At 52.3% G+C, this 17,175-nt stretch overlaps 4 protein-coding genes across 4 annotated transcripts; 3 read left to right on the top strand and 1 right to left on the bottom strand.

Moving 5' to 3' along the window:
• Positions 1-937: 937 nt before the first annotated feature.
• Positions 938-3,997, top strand: PpBr36_10575 (uncharacterized protein; the record flags this gene model as incomplete). Its single annotated transcript, XM_029897686.1, has 1 exon — positions 938-3,997. One exon carries the CDS (start codon positions 938-940, stop codon positions 3,995-3,997), a length of 3,060 nt encoding a protein of 1,019 aa, XP_029744103.1.
• Positions 3,998-4,812: 815 nt separating this feature from the next.
• PpBr36_10574 (uncharacterized protein) lies at positions 4,813-5,721 on the bottom strand (the record flags this gene model as incomplete). Its single annotated transcript, XM_029897685.1, has 1 exon — positions 4,813-5,721. One exon carries the CDS (start codon positions 5,719-5,721, stop codon positions 4,813-4,815), a length of 909 nt encoding a protein of 302 aa, XP_029744104.1.
• Positions 5,722-11,375: 5,654 nt separating this feature from the next.
• PpBr36_10573 (uncharacterized protein) lies at positions 11,376-15,292 on the top strand (the record flags this gene model as incomplete). Its single annotated transcript, XM_029897684.1, has 2 exons — positions 11,376-14,079; positions 14,139-15,292. 2 exons carry the CDS (start codon positions 11,376-11,378, stop codon positions 15,290-15,292), a joined length of 3,858 nt encoding a protein of 1,285 aa, XP_029743970.1.
• An 803-nt stretch (positions 15,293-16,095) lies between these two features.
• PpBr36_10572 (uncharacterized protein) lies at positions 16,096-17,133 on the top strand (the record flags this gene model as incomplete). Its single annotated transcript, XM_029897683.1, has 1 exon — positions 16,096-17,133. The coding sequence occupies one exon, from the start codon at positions 16,096-16,098 to the stop codon at positions 17,131-17,133; it is 1,038 nt and encodes a 345-aa protein (XP_029744099.1).
• Positions 17,134-17,175: the final 42 nt, after the last annotated feature.

The following is a 17,175-nucleotide window of genomic DNA, read 5'->3' as shown; positions in this document are numbered from 1 at the left end:
AAATTGCGATCAATCTGTTTATTTAGTTGGACACTACAAGTACCAGAAGAATAGAAACCCAGGCAATGAATTCGTAGGTAGATGTAACCTGCTGGGTAGTTCTGGCGACGCCATCCAGAGTGTTGATGGATATGCAGCCTTATGACGATCAACAAGCACAAACGGGGCCGCTAGACTCTTGGGTGCACTCAAACGTCACTCGGGCAGTCTCCGCCCTCTGTCCGTCTAAGCGGATTTCAAAACGTGGAGTTTTGAGACCATTGGCCCCGACTAAGGTTTGTGCCCCCCAGGCGCATCTTTGTACGGGGAGCTGCTCCTATCCAGTTAAAACGACCAATTGTGCCAGGGATGCCGATTCTGGATGAAGATATTTTGTTCGCCCTTGCGCAACAAGGTCTAAAAAAGAATCATGTAACCTATTGCGGTTACCACCCAGGAGCCGAACGACCCCTTGATCCAGAAAGCAAATTGGAAGAGGGTAGGGGTTACCCAAATAAGAAAGAGAGTGAAAAAAAAAAAAAAAAAAAAAACCGTTTAGCGATCTCCCGTCAGCATGGGTTTCTTCATAAAGGTGTTTGGTCAGGCTGGATTAAATTGTAAGAAAAGCAAGTTGCTCGCTCTCTTTTGCATGTAGCGTTGCACATCATCATCATCATCTAGCTACTCACCTCCACTGGGCATTAGAATGAGATCAGGTGGGAGTAGGTAGGACAGCAACCTTTTTTTTCTCAAAGTTGATTTGCTTTAAAAAGGTGTTTCTCAACCGACCATCCTTGCCTGCATTGATCGTTTTTTTCAGAATTTTCAACGGGTGGAGGAGACCGACCAACTTTAAATCAACCAACCTGTGCTAGATCTGTTCATTCACATGTCTTTGCTCATTTTGCGTTGATCACCGCTTCACCCGCAGGAGCTACAAGACGAGACACGGCACAAAATGGCGGGGTCGCCGACGCCAGACGACGCCGACAACAGCTGGGCCAATGCAGCCTCGAAGCGGGAAAACGTTGGCGTCTACACCAATACCTTAGCTCAGCTGCAACAACCGTCATCATTGCCCACCAACCAGGGTCAGCAGCAGCAGCAGCAGCAGCAACAACAACAACAACAAGAACAACATTACCAAAATCAGCAGTCACCTTACTTTCACATCCAGCAACAAGAGCAACAGCTCAATATAATATCTCCCTATGTCTCTAGGAGCAACACCGTTACCTCCAATGTCTCGTCAATCACAACCCAAGACAAGCCGCTAGACGCTGCTGGCGCGAACAGCACCCGCGCGAACCGCCATCTGCCTGCATGGAAGGAAGAGGAGGCCGGCGCGGCAGTAAAATCGACAGCTAATGCTAATGACAACAGTAACAGCAACAGCAACGCTACCCCATCATCAACTTCGACTGGGTTTCCTCGATCCTCCAGTCCACCCGCTATGGAGCAACCACAGAGCAGCTTCTTTTACGGCCAGCCAGCCAGCCAACCTCAGTACCAGGTTGTGCAGGATGTCAATGGGCGATTCTACTACTCCCAGGGTTCAGAGTATCAACAGCCCGGAAGTGGTCAGTTGTATCAGAGCCCTGCATTCACGGCTCCCGGCCCATATGCCCAGACCTCGACGGCGTATAGAGGTGCCGGTGAAATGCATGATCCGCCACAGTCAGCGTTCCTCATCGAAAATAGTGAACCTGACAAACCTGGCGATTACCACAACGGGCATAGCAAACAGGGAATCTACCGCCATACGATACATGCCGAATCTCCACCCCTGCTGACGCCGGGGCTGCCCCCGCGCCCCAGTCGCAGCGAGTTCAAGCCTAAGATCTTCGGCCGCTGGCGCTGGCACTCGTGGTGGGGCATGTTTCTCTTCGGCATCTTTGGCATCGCGTGTGCCATCGGTCACCATGCCTGGTACAGCTCTTTGCACGGCAAGAAGGCCGAGCGCCAGCTGGAGTATGTTCGTTACGGGACCATGCTCGCCTTTGCGGCCAAGGCTGGCCTGAGCGCCTCCATCGTGACGGCCTATCGCTTGCGGGTGTGGACGACGGTGCGCACGCGGTTGATGAGCGTCAGGGCACTTGATTCCATGTTTGCAGCCACCGAGGATGTCACGGCCTTCTTCAACTGGGAGTTCATCAGCCGGGCCAAGACGGTGGCCGCTCTGGTTGCCTTTGTCTGGCTTTCTCCCTTGATTGTTATCCTAACCGCAAACACACTGATTGTGGAGATGCAGCCGACGGAACACAAGACATCCTGCCCCAGCGTACGGACTCTCAACTTTGCTGTCGAGGAGACCAACGACTGGCGCAAACCAACCCTGGTCGACGACTTCCGATCCATGTCACTGTCTTTTTACAACTCAACCATCACTGCAGCCGATGATCCTCCTCCTGAAGGCTGGTTCGATTACTGGACCGGCCCGTCACCAAAGCTCGAGCAGGCCGCCACAATCCCAGCCTTCATGGAGACGGTCAGTGCCCGCCAGAACGTGTCGTCCGACGTTTGCTCTCCGGGCTGGGACTGCTTGTACAACGTGTCCTTTACCGGCCCTGGCTACAAGTGCACCGAGCTTGCAAGCGGCGTTGGGTCAGTACCTAAAACCTTGACGATGCAGTCAGGTTTCCAGGCCAAGTCTCCGATCAGTACAAGCTGGCTTCTTCCCAAGGGAAGCCATGCCTATTATGCTTTCAACACGGGTGGAGAATACTCAAAGACGCAGATGAAAGAAGTCTCACCTGGCGGCAAGCCCATCGGTGACTTTAGCCGGGGAGGGACCTCGCCGAGATATCCCCAAAACATGGGTGCTTTCCGCACAGATCCCTTGATTTGGATAGGATATTCTGAGACGACGAAGCCCTACGACCAACTGCCCGTTAATCGCAGTGATCCTGAGTGGGACAACGCGTTCGTCCCCAAGATTTTTGCTTGCGAGCATTACGAGACCAAGTACACCGTTCAGTTTAACCACACCGGTGGTGTGCAAAACACGACCGTTTTGTCCAGAGAGTTCATAAGACCCATCATAAATACTACATTCATCCCCGGAGTCGATGCAAGGGACGGTACCAACGACAACACGACAGCTAGACCCGGGTCGAACTACGTCAGACCGCAAGACATCGCCAAGTACCGCCTCACGGCCGGGTACTACGGCATGGGGCAACAGCTACGGCTTTTCCTCAATGGGACAGTGTCCATGGATGGACCCGAAAGTACGCCATTGTCGAACCCGAACGCTAACACCAAGGCCATGCAAACAAAACTACTCGAGAAGCGGCTTTACACACCGTACAACAACTTGATGAGCCGGGTGCAGGGTCTCTATGAAGACATGCTCCTATCTATATTTGCGGATCCTCTTCTCAACATTGTCGTCTGGGCTGCGAAGCCAGATGAGCCCAGCGGCCTGCGCACTTCCCGGGCAGCTGCACTCGAACAGAAGCGGGATCCCAACGACTACGAGCACCCTTGTACTAAATCGACGACAGACAACGTCTTTGTCTACAAAAAGGCGGACCTCTGGGCAGTTTACACAATCGGCATCGGACTCACCATGCTCGGCATCGCCGCAGGCCTCTGGGCCGTCATCTGGGAGGAGCGGCAGGGCGGCCGCATCGCGCGCAACACGCGCTTTAGCAGCATCGTGGCGGCGACGCGCGGTCCGGCCCTCGACGGCGTGGCGTGGTGGGCAGTGGACCGAGGCCGCGTTCCCAAGGACGTCATGGCGGCGCGCATGGGCTTCGGTCTGCTGCCGAGCGAGTACAGGAAGAGGCAGAGCGGCGTGCCCATCATGGGCACGCCCGGCAGCATGACCTCGCGGCAGTTCAGCTCCGATGCGTTCAGCTTGGCCGAAAGGAGGACCGTCAGCGGATACAGCTCGGCGAGGGCGGCGTCGCCAACTGCGAGCCTGCGGAGGAGGGGGAGGGATCCGCTCATGTACGGGTTTGGATTGGAGGGTGAGGTTGAACAGCCTACCACCAAGCTGCCCAAGTTTGGGTAAGGGAGGAATTTGATAACATTTTGTTTACTCGGGTTTTCTTTTTTTCTTTTTTTGGATATTCGGCATTTAGCGAGCGTGCAAAGCAAAGTCATTTTTGTCTGCTGTTGACATGCCTCTCTTCGCAGTGACTATCAGTAATATTCTATCTATGCTACACCTAATCGCACCTCATTACAGAATCATGCAATCATGTTATTCGACAAGATCGACCTAGGGCACGTCCTAGGGCGCCAAAGCCCAGCACGGCGCGGACAGCTTCCAGGTCATGAGACAGATCTCCTTGGGGGGAGGGGGGGTGAGTTGAAGAGAAGAGATGGAAATTCATCACAGGGTTGGACCTATTTTTTTCCTTTGTGGAAATTCAAATTCAAATGCAAAATGCAAAATGGCTTAGGGTATTACAAAACAGGTGGTGATAACAACAAAATGTGGTAGGGGAGAGTCTGGACACGCTGGCTTGATATACAGATGAAGAAATAACATAAAAAATTAAGATACAAGGGATTTTTGTGTGCTTAACTAAGATTGAGATTGCGTGTTGTAGGGTATAGTTCGCATATGCTATGAGATAAAGTTGTGATTTTTACATGTCTTTGGGGAGTCGTACTTTATAAATTGCCCTGCAGACAAAAGTAAAAACAGAAAAGATGATACGACGCACCTTTGCAGTTCCATGGTATCCTGAATGCGATTGACTATTCACTCGAAACAGACTTTTTTGGCGACAGGTGCTCTCATTTATTAGCTTGTGCCCATGATATCGACACTCACCTTTTCTTCAGACCTGGCCAGCGACAGCCCTGCAGAGCAAAAAGCTATTCCCACCCTCTCGACCGGATCAGGAGGCCAGGTTTAACAACAATACCATTCGATAATATGCCCAGCACCCCCTCGCTTTTCAACGCCGCCCCCACAAGACCTTGTGGCCAGCAGCCCTCCATCCAGCTCCTCACCTTGGCAGCGGCAAGCTGCCGGTTGAGCTGCGGCGTCTTTGGCGGCAACACCCTCCATGATACGGGCGCGGATGTCGATGGTGGTATGGGCGGGGACATGGGCGATGTGTCGTCGCAGTCGCCGTCGCCGTCCCCGTTCTCGTCCTTGTGATACCCCCCATACTCTTGGTCGGACCACTTGCTCCGGCCAAAGATGACGTGCAGCTCCCGAATCGGCAGCAGCGTCAAGATCCAGGAGACGACGTGCTGCATGTGTAGGTATCTGGGCGAGAACAGGCCAAACGGCAGCGCCAGCTTGGTCACCTCGGAGAGGTAGGTCTGACGCAGCCCCTGGGTGACCTGGAAGAGGTGCGTCCGCGGCTCGTCCTTCCAGACCTTCCGGCTCGCCTTGCTCCGGTGGTACCGCGCCGGAGCGGCGCCCATGTCGAGGTACAAGATGTCCACGTTCGGCACGAATGGCCGCAGCGTGGCCAGGTGTTCTCTTTGGCGTTCTTGCTCCTCCTCCTCCTCCTCCTCCTCATCATCTTGTTGCTGTTGCTGCTGCCGCCGTTCTTTTGTCCGGTTGCGGCTCTTTTTCGTACGTTTTCGTGCGAGGGCATCGAGGATGATGTGTCGAGACTGTGTACATACGTGTAGGCCGGCAGGGAAGGGCTCCCGGACAAGCGGCCACTCGTCCGGGTCGAAAGAGCTCCGAGGACACGGCTTCTCGGGGCACACGGAAGCGGCGGGCTCCCGTGGCTGGTTTGGAAAGAACCCAAAGTCGTCCGTCATTAGGAAGTGTACCTGGGGGGAACACGGGGGGATGGTCTCCAGCCAGATCATACGTCGAAGCTCGAATGGTAGATGATGATAGGTGGTCATCAGATTTGGCCACTGGGGTAAGATCATCTGCTTCCTGGAGCACGATGAGATCCCTCGACTCTTGCCTGAAGATATAGACTTGTTATATTCCGGACTCATTGTAGGCATAGACAGAGCAAAGCTCAGCCCTTTTATACACCACGCATCTCGAGATTGCCACCAGGTTTGGCTTGCCTCACATGCAGTAGAGGAATTTCGGTTGTATGATGCATGTTGAAATGCATGTTAACACTGCGAAGATAAACCAGATATGCGAGGCTCAGTCACTTGCTGCCTAGCATCTGTTAATTGGTTAAGCTGCTTGGTTATATGAGACGGGCTCGTTTCGGGCTATAGACTTATATGATCTCCACTTACCTTGGCCCGATATCCGTGGACGGAAAGCATAAACTTGCTTTTGTTTGTTGTCTTTCCTTCCCCGTGTCGAGCTCAGAGTGCAGTTTCCAACAACTTAGAATATTCCTTGGTGGCTGTGCCTATCAAATGCCGTTGGCGGCGCTTGTTGTTCGGCACAAACAATCCCGGTTGCCGAGAGACATCCTGGTGAACTCTCCCGCTGTTCTCATAATTATGAGTGTTGGCCATACTTATGACAGCTTTCCCCCTTTTTGTTTTTGGGCGAGATGGTTAATCAAGCTGAGCCGCGTTAAAAACCCCTTTTTTGCGTAGTTTAAGCGTCCATATATGCCTAATATCGACTGCGCTGTCCTGTTTACTGAGAGTATGTCTATCTCCAATGCAATGGTCCGAATCCTGTCTTTGTTGTTGGCTTGGTCGTCTGGAGGGACGGCAAAAAGCCAAAGGCCATGTAGGAACTAGGTATACTCGTGGTAAGGACCCGTTCTATCATAGGGCGTAAAGGAAACAGCTGAACAACTAGACGTTTGTTTATAAATTCCATGTTCACTGCCTTGGAAGAAATGGGAACGCTGATCACCAGGGCCGGCAGCCGGCCCGTATGATATTTGACAATTGTGCAGCTTAGGTTTTTAAGTTGCCCGGGCTATCTCCATTCTTTCAAAAAGTTCTTTTTTTGCAAGTGGCGCAGCATGCACATGTATGCATATGGCAGATGACGCATATGCATGTGTGAATAGGGGCTGACTATTAGCTGCGTTGGTCACCATGAAAAGAGCTCGAGGAAGATTCCAGTAACTTCTAAAGTCCAGATCCAAGGTTATTTTTCCCACGCTCAATTCGGGCATGCGACGAGAGGCTCTATGATCAAATCCTAGCAGCATATGGCTGTCCATGCCGGCGTTCTGAATTTTCACATGGCTAATGGCCACACACAGCATGCATATAGGAGGCCTCTTTTTGAAATGACTATAAAGCTGCGACTGAGACCCACGCCAGGTCCTGGATTCTTCTTCCTCTTCTTGTACGTGAGTACTGCAGACCCTGCATATCTGCAACACTCCTTCCATGTTATCGATTATGCACGAAAAAGACAATACCTAAATAAAGATCGCGGAGACAACCCTTTGTCCGTTCTCTCTCCCGCCTGTTGAGCTATCCGATTTGCATCTGCAGAGGTAGACAGCAGTCTCGGGGTTGGCCGGATGTGCGCCTTTCTCAGTTGCTGTTTGGCACAGAGCGTACTTAAGGGACTCTGCCAAGCTTGGTAGGTGTGTCAAGGAGCGCGGCCGTTATGGTAGTAGTTCCCGCAGGTTAAATCGAAAGAGACAAATCTACTATGTCGGTTTCTCATCAGTTCGCCGAGCTGTCGGGGCTCAATACAATAGGAAATTGTCCAGGCTCGTCAGAAGCGTTTATTATTTGCACGACCGGTGTCTGGATCGTCATCATCCCGCTCCAGCAGAGACTCGGCATGCAAATAAGAGTTCCTAGCATGTAGCCTCTGGCGTCGGACTGGCACAGTCTTATCGGGGGTGACGACGAATCCATCATCATGGCGCGGATCGAACCCAACAAACAAGTCCTTGGCCGTATCGCTCATGCGTTTCAGGCTCGTGGGCTGGTCTTCTTGTTTCTCTTAGCAAAGTGGAAGCTGTTTGCCTGTGTCAACACAAGATAATGGCAGCCATTAGCAAAGCTATCACCAGGAAGCAACAGTTGCAGATAACCTTCTCCCGCACCTCGCCATGAACGACAACTGCGCCATCACTGGTTTCACCAAGGGCAGTCTCCCATTCTGGCTTGTCAAAGGCACATTCTTATCATAACCAAGCGCAGCCAGTAACCTGTGCAGATTGTGTTACTACTGTTAGTGGTACCCATGCAAAAAATCGCACAATGTTACCCCAACAGGAGGCTACCTGCATGAAATTGGCTCCATTGCATCGCAGCATGACCGTATATGGCGGCATTAGCATTCAATATCACATTACAGTGATTCACCGTGTGCCAGGGATGTTTTTTATATCAGAATAATAACCCAATCGCGCCCAGTGCGCCCCAGACGCGCCACGCCATAATGTTTGTCCGATTGCGGCTGCTTACATTCCTTTCTCAGCCAGCAATAGCTTGAATTTACACAAAGGAGACAGGTTCATTGGACATGACCCTGCGGTGAGTAAGCATTATCCTCAGCTTACTGCTCATTGGAACGAGGCAGGGCGTAGAAGCCGAAAAAAGAGAATCAAAGAGTCCATACCACCCAAATTGATATACACTGTACACAGGGTATACATGACATCTGTGTTCCTGAAACCACAAGGACCAAGCAATTACCTTTTTTGCCGACTCGAGCACACCGATATCGAGATCTAAACCCACGAATTTTGAAAAGTTCATTAAGTCGATGTAAGCGAAGGGTAAAATAGCCGCGATAACCCCTGATCTAGAAGCAGTACGCGGTGGAGCGTTTCCCCGGTCGTCCACCGGTTTCGGTAACAAAGGATCCACCCAGACGGGCGGCACCTCGGCCGAAAATAGCCAATGGAGCTTTTCTGTTTCCCTCTTTTTTTTTTTCTTGCTTGCGGAAAAATATTAGTTCGTCCTGATGCTCTCAAGTCTCAACCGTCGATGGTACTTTCGTCTCATGTTATGAGACGATGAAGCCCTGGAAAATATTGATGATCCCGATATAAATAACGCCTACAGGTTTTACAATGCCCAACCCGACAATGGTCTTGCAAATCAGAGCCGTATAGTGTGTAGAGTATGCCAAACGGCTGCATGGAGGGTTGCCATACAACTATGTTTTATTAGCCCCGGAGAATGAGCCGCATTGGAACTAAGTGCTAGGCTTGCATTGCGACCTTACTCTTTTTTTTTTTTTTTTTTTTTTTTGCTGTCCAAAATTAATTCAAAGGATAATAAAAATAAACTTGTCCATTTACGGAGTAAACCTACAGATATTCTATGACAAATAACTGGTTACACGGGCTTCAAAGCAGTTGATCATCATCCGAGAAAAACATGGTACATCCTTTGCTTTCGAGTCAGCCTTCACCGAAAGCGCATATCTGACGCGTGTTTATAAAGTCTAAAAACGAGGTGGGCAATGGGTAGCTTGCTTCAAGAGCTTACGTAAATGTAGTACATTGATGAAATATACTTGACATTGACATCAGTCTGGGGCCCGAGACCAGTTGACACCACTATAATTCTAATTGAGTAAGGCATGTTTCGAATGAAAAACTTGGGGAAAAAAAGTGACGATGGAAAGAGCCTTCTCAGTTTTCTATCGCATCATTCGTGATAGTAACCATTGTCTGACAGTATACGGTACATAGACCTGTGTCTTCGGCAAGTGGAGAACTTCACCTCGTGCATTTACGGAATAGGCGCAGCTCTGAAACGATCCGTGGGGCGGTGGCTGGCTGGCTGGCTGGCTCGAGCTTTGCTGAGTTGCTAACCCCAGCCGGCTCGCCTGGCTCGCTAGGCTCGCTAGTGGGGATTCCACGCGACGTAGTACGTGGAGGGTCTCCATGCCAGCGATTTCTGTCTCATATCATGCAGCGCGTCCGCTATGCTCTTCCCACAAAAAAAAAAGTCCCATCTGGAAAGCTTGATCCGGGGTGCAGATTAGTACACATATATGCAAGAGATGTGAAGAACAATTGCAAGCCTGAAGTTTTATGAATGTTAGGGTAAGGTAAACAACTTATCTTAACGATCGTCTTCCCGCCAGGCAAAGATGTCACCGCGCTCCTTAGTCGTGTTGTCAGTGAAGATTGAGCCAAAAAGTGAAAGTTCAGCCGAAAGGATGTCATGTTTTCAGTGGCGCAAAAACCGGATCAGGGGGCACAGGCTCCGAGGGGAGGGTAAAAAAGGGTCTGGAAATGGATAATTGATGGCGTGGGATCTGGAGGTGGGGCAATATCTTTTTGCTGATCAAGGACATTGCGGCACGGACATTCGATCTTGAGATGTTAATAATGCAGAGCTGACATTTGCAGTTACGCCGTGGTTTTACAAACATGATGATCTACCTACGGAGCATCTATTTGTCTCTCGTAAAAAACAGAAACTTCAAGTCCAGGCTCCATCCTATGATTCGGAAACTGTTCAGGCTCGACAGAGTGAGCGGTTGCATTTGCGAGCTTACCTTAGGTAGTAGGCAGCTAGGCATGGAAGCTAAGGTTCCATGGATACCTATCTACTGTACTCCAAAGGTACGGAGTAGCTTAGAGTGCACGCGGCACGACCCACACATCCCGTCTTCGCATTTGGCTGTGCGAATGGAAAATTTCGTCTTGTCAAGTCAGAGTTTGGGTTCCGCTAGCCTGTCAGCTTACCCCTGGTTTTTTTGCCTCCCACTTACCTGCAGCAGGGGGGGTTAGCCACTAAGGGTGAATGACAGTACCGTACAGTAGCTCCAATCACTGACGAAAAAAAAAGGAAAAAAAAAAAAAAATCTCAACAGTGTAAAATTCAACGGCGAGCAAAAGTTTCAACCTGCATTCATAGAATACAATGATAAACACTCAGAATAGTATTAATTTTACCAAACGAGATCTCGATGCCTATTATGAGGCTGGATGAGATTAGGAAAGTTAACATGAACTGACAAGCAAATTGAGACCAAAATGAACTTTGTGGCGGGGCAGGGAGGACAAAGTATCACGTGACGCAAGGACATTTTGGTTGGGCTGGGCTCCCTTGGCGACCACATCATGGAGACCAACCCCGTTTCAGTCCATCTGCTTCTGTTCTCTGCAAACCTTCTGAACCCTCCCGACCATCCCGCCAACCCTACCTACATCGGGACTTATTATTTGTTGTAATTCCATCGAAACTACTTCTGATTCTTATTCGCGTCCCTGATTCCTACAGTTTTTCGTACAGGAAGTTCCTTCTAATCGCTGTCATTGACAAACAAACGAAACTGTCTGATCGTCGCTTCACGCTGAGCAAAAAAAGATTGATCTGATCCATCCATTCGAGTCGTGCAACTTCGCACAGTCTATCTACCGTAGCTCCCACGCCACAAAAATCCAACAGCCCGCTCAACTTAACATTTCTGACCTGCAACTACTTCTTGTCGTCCCATTCAATCACCAACAGTGGCCGATGTTCCTTCGCCGGCTAGGGCCTGCCAAATGTCTTCCAACTGAAATTTCCCAGGTCTCCGGCTCCGCCTTGTCCTGTTCAACATGATGCGGCGTCCGCCTGGACCCGTTACCCACCAGCAGCGAAAGCTTTTGATTGCCTTTGCGGCCATTTTATTACCATGGCTCGCCCTTGTTGACGCTCAGCAGCAGCAGCAACAAGCAGCAGTACCAATTCTCGATAGCCACGCCATTCATGGCCACAAGCTCGACGCGCGTACCATCGATACCGACATTCATCTCGGAAGCCCTCGACGCGGTGAAGAAAAGGCCAGTCGTAGCGATGAAGGCCCTCGACGCCGGCACGAACCCCCCCGACAGCGGGGTGAGGAGATGGCGCAGCGCCACCCAAATGCCGCTGCTACCATCACCCGTGGCATCATCGAGACAGTAAAACGCAAGAACACAGACATAAACACACGCATACCCAACAAGCATGACACCTTACTCATTCCAGATGAGCGCGCCCTTGCTACTGTAGCTCTGGACCAGCTGTCCGTTCGAGCACCAGAACCCTTCAGAGACGATCTCAGCTCCATCAAGGCTGGGCTCGCTACGCCGCATGTTGCGCGGTCTCTGGACGACTGGGAAGTTGAAGATTTTGTCATTATGGCGACCGTCGATGGAGACCTTTATGCCTGCGACCGTCATACCGGCCGCGAGATTTGGCATCACAAGATGGACAGCCCTATGGTCGAGGTCACTCTCCACCGGGCAAATGTGTCCGTTCTCGATTCCGACTATTCGGAGATCGATCATTACCTCTGGATCGTCGAGCCTACGCAAGACGGCCAGCTCTACTTTTATATACCCAATCGAGGCCTGGTTCCTGCCGCCCTTACAATCAAGCAGTTGGTGGATGAGCCCTTCCAGGGGAAGAATCCGGACGTCTACTACGCCGGAGACAAAAACTCGGCCATGCTTACGCTTGACGTACGCACGGGGAAAACGGTCAAGTACATTGGCTCCCGCAAGAATCACATTGAAACAAAAGACAGCTGCATCCGCAGGGACAACTTCATGCTGAGCCCTGACGGCGATGAAGAGTGCGGCAATAGTGGCACCATCACCATTGCTCGCACCGAGTACACTGTCAGCATAAGTAACCCTGAAGGGCTACCGATTGCCACCATTCATTATTGGGAGTGGAAGCCCAATCATTACGACATGGACCTGGTCAGCCAGTACAGGTCGACCATGGATAACCAGTACATCGCTACCGGTGCGAATGGCGTAGCTTATGGTTTCGATCACACTCGTGCACCTGGGAATCAGCAAAGGTTCCGACATACCTTCAGCTCTCCTGTCGCCCGCGTCTTTGACGTGCTGAGGCCTCGTGGTGCCCCTGCCGGGAGCAGCCCAGACCTCAAGATACTGCCTCAGCCACCTATGCCTTTCAGTGACCAAGCTGATCTCGACAGACGGCGCAGCAAGGTCTACTTGAATCGGACCGAAACCGGCGGTTGGTACGCCTTGGGTGGTGTTTACTATCCACTCACGGAGCAATCAAGCGAGGCAATCGCCAGCAAGCATCGCGATGCTATTGAGGAGGATATTTGGGAACGTATGGACGACAACATCCTTGACAAGCTCCTGATCGGGACACATAGCCTCAATCCGATGCCGCGTGACGGCCGTGGCAACGGAAACGCTGGTTCGACCCTTCAGACACTTCCCGGTCATCAACCCGACCCTGTGCCTGATGAGCAGACGGCCAGCACTTCCATCCTGCCACAATTTCCTCGCATTCCCTCGGGAAATACTACTGAAATGATTGAGAAGGTGCGGAGCTTGCCTCTCACAGTCGCCGATCTCGCCGGCGCTCTTTTCACCAATCCGCTCTTCATTATACTCGGATTTTTTGCCTTGCTCTATAAGCAGGACGACATGAGGAAGTTGTACAAAGAGTGGAAGGCGACTAAGCCAGGGGCCGAGTCGGGCCGGAAGTCCGTCGAGTTTCCGCTTGCATCCCCAAAGCTTGAAAAGAAATCTGCCGACGGTACCGGGGTAGACGTGGCGGACATGACGAAGGGCGACGAGAAACCTGCTTCGCTCATTGGCTCAACCACCTTGGCGGACCCGGCCGTCCCTCAATCCGAAGCAGATTCGGTAGTGACCGCGGGAGCTGTAGCACCTAAAGCCCCAGAACTCCCAACAAACCCGCCAATCTCGGGCAGCGGTGATGAACAATCAGCAAGGACTGCTGACGCTGACAAGCAAGATGCTACATCTCAGGCGGGCCCTAGCGTCAGATTTGACATAAACCCGGAGTCTGGGAGCAAGACCGGCGAGACTTCTACTGGCGAATCTGTCGATGGAGCTGCCGCGAATGGCACCCCGAGCCCAGAACCAGAGAAGAAGAAGAAGGCACATAGAGGAAGGCGCGGCGGCACCAAGCATCGAAAAAAGAAGCGCGAAGGATCTGTCTCTCGGGATGATGACCCTCCCCAGGCATCCGTCAGTGAGATCGTTGATAAAGCCAAGCAACTTGGCGACGCACCCCGGCGGATCGAGCCTGATTTGCGCACTATTATCGATAACGTGCAGGATCTCACAGGCCCTATCTACAAGATGGGCAGCCTCGAGGTCAACGAGGATCAGCAGCTCGGCACAGGCAGTAATGGAACCGTCGTCTTCGCCGGGAAGTGGGATGGTCGTGATGTGGCAGTGAAGAGGATGCTCATCCAGTTCTACGACATAGCTTCTCAGGAAACGAGGTTGCTGAGGGAGAGTGACGATCACCCGAATGGTAGGTTAAGATGGTTCGCTTGGCGCCGGATTGTACTGATTTACTAACCCGTTTGGCAGTAATTCGATACTATGCGCAACAATCGCGTGACGCCTTCCTGTATATCGCGCTTGAGCTCTGCCAGGCATCTCTTGCCGAAGTGATCGAGAAGCCTGCATACTTCAAGAACCTGGCTCAAGCTGGCGAAAAAGACCTCCCCAACGTACTGTATCAGATCACGAACGGTCTCAGCCATTTACACTCTCTCCGCATTGTCCACCGAGACCTCAAGCCTCAGAACATTCTCGTGAACATGGGCAAGGATGGAAAGCCACGATTGCTGGTCTCGGATTTTGGCTTGTGTAAGAAACTTGAGGGCGGTCAGAGCTCTTTCGGCGCGACGACAGCACACGCTGCCGGCACAACAGGATGGAGAGCTCCCGAGCTACTTCTCGACGATGACGCCCGTGACAACACAGCGACTATGGTGGATGCGAGCATGTCTTCAGCTCACAGCGGCTCAGGAAGCGCGCAAGGATCAAGCGATGTGCCCAACAGACGAGCTACGCGTGCGATTGACATCTTTAGTCTTGGACTGGTCTTCTTCTATGTCCTCACCAAAGGCTCGCACCCATATGATCGTGGTGACAGGTACATGAGGGAGGTCAACATTCGCAAGGGCTCCTTTGACCTCTCCAAGCTGGAAGTCCTTGGCGACTACGCGATGGAAGCCAGGGATATTGTTGAACGCATGTTGAGTTTCGAGCCCAGCGAGAGACCGACAGCTCGTGACGTGATGCGGCATCCGTTCTTCTGGTCGGCCAAGAAGAGGCTGGCGTTCCTTTGTGACGTTTCGGATCATTTCGAAAAGGAACCACGTGATCCACCAAGCTTGCCCCTACAGATATTGGAGGAGGCTGCGCCCGACGTCATCACGTCTGGGGATTTCCTTCGGCAATTGCCTAGGGAGTTTGTCGATTCTTTAGGAAAGCAACGGAAGTACACGGGGTCAAGAATGTTGGATCTGCTAAGGGCACTCCGCAACAAGAAGAACCACTATGAGGATATGCCCGAGTCGTTGAAGAAGGTGGTTGGACCCTTACCAGAAGGGTACCTAAGTTTCTGGACAAGGCGGTTTGACACGCTACTCATCAACTGTTGGAGGATCGTGATTGACTGCGGATGGGACGAAACAGATCGATTCCGAGATTATTATGATCTTCCAGCGACTTGAGCGTATGTGTGGCGTGGATATCTTGGCTGGCGCAGCGTCAATTGAAAACGGTGTGCTAGGAAGGCGAAAACATGCCAAGAATCTCCTAAATAGCGGTCAGTAATGTATCCCTCGCTTGTTTGGCTTAAGTCGAAAAGCAACGTTGAATGTCAATCTTGTCGGTTTGCGTCAGTTTTGGTGACGATTGTCTTGAAGGCTTTCCATTGGTTCCCTGGGTGAAAATGTCCGTGGTAGCTCTATACGAGCGATTGTAAGCATCAGCAGTGACGAATGTATGGGATTGCAGTCGGACCGCGTAGATGGGGAAGATGCAAACTCATAGTTCGGACCCTGACCCGTCAGGCGTTGGGCTGGATCAGCCTCGACACTTGGCCGTAGTGGACTCGTGTGGCCTGGCAACACGAGGCGGGGTGGCAGTCGAGGCCATGCCCCTGAGAAGAAGTGAAGAAAACAAAACTGCCAACGGCTCGTTTGCAACAGGAGCCGGTGCTATGTACTAAATATTACTTTCTTCCGAAAGGGCAAATAACACAAGACATGGAGGGATCAACTAATTATTTCTTTTCCAAGCTAAAAGCTTTAGTGCTGTTTCGAACCCGAGCATGCATCGTGTGCAGTCAGTTCCTCTTGATTCTATCCCACCCGATTCCTCAGCCTTTTTGCTCACCCACGGGATGATTCATCCTACTCATATCTAATATCGCCGAAACGGGGACTCTAGAAGCACGCACAAGGCTGGTCGCGTCAGACACCATACAAGGCTGTGGAATTGAACTTGGTAATATCACGCAAAGTGAATGAGTATGGGATCGTCACCGCTGGACCCGGTCTCGTACTTCGATGATTGGTTCTTCACCACGTTCCAATCGACGCCGTCCTGCCCGGGGTTCGGCTTGAACTATTGTCCAGCGCCGGAGAAGGCGTGCGCGAGGGACCCCAACACGGGCCGTCGGTACTGCTGCGATGGGCCCAAGAAGAAGGACAGCGTGTGCTGGACGCTCTCAACGGACTGCAAGGCGGACGGCAGCACGATCAACTGCGGCGGGGCCAGCAAAGGCGACGGGTCCTGGTGCTGCCTCGCGGGCGCCGAAAAGTGCACAGAGACCAAAGACCAGATCAACATCTGCTGGAGCAGCCGATGGGACCCGCTCAACAACGTCACCGAGGGGGATCTGGCCAGGGTCTACAGCAGCCTGAGCTCGGCGCAGCCGTCGGCGACCTCGCTCGGGTTCGACGTGGCCTCCATGGTCAGGGCGACGGCGACGGCGACGGCATCGGCGGACGCCATGGCGGGGAGAGTCGTCGACCCGTCGCTCGCCACGACTACCGCACAGATCGGCCCTCTCAGACCTACCGGCCCGCCCGGCGAAGGGTTCGGGTTCAGAAACGGCGTCGTGGCAAATCCAAGCGAGCTCAGCGGGGGCGCGATCGCTGGCATCGTCATTGGGGTGCTCGCCGGGCTGGCCATGATTGTGGCCGGCGCCCTCTGGTTCGTCAGGAGGCAGCAGCGAAAGGAGCACGTGTGCTCGCCGGAAGCGTTGGCGGCGGCGGCGGCGGTGGTACCGGCCAAGGGTGCGGCCAAGGATGCGGCATCGAGTGGCTCAGAGCACGGGGGGCCGGCCGAGATGGAATCGTCGCAGCTGCATCACGTCACGCCGGACCGGGGGACATTCGGCCAAGGATACGGGGCCGTCCAACACGGGGCCGGCATGGGTTCTCATATAGGGGCGTATGAGCTGCCGCCAGAGAACCAGCAGCCTGCCGAACTGCATGGTGAGTCGATACCCAAGGTGATGCACGAGATGCCGGCTGGGGATCAAGTCAAGAAGTCGTCGTCTTGATTACAGCACAGTCAGGAATGAATTAATTGCCCGATTTTGGGG

Source organism: Pyricularia pennisetigena (genome assembly GCF_004337985.1).
Source record: "Pyricularia pennisetigena strain Br36 chromosome Unknown Pyricularia_pennisetigena_Br36_Scf_10, whole genome shotgun sequence".
NCBI classification, from domain to species: Eukaryota; Fungi; Ascomycota; class Sordariomycetes; order Magnaporthales; family Pyriculariaceae; genus Pyricularia; species Pyricularia pennisetigena.
Note: the sequence above shows the minus strand (reverse complement) of the source record. Positions and strands in the feature narration are given on the sequence as shown.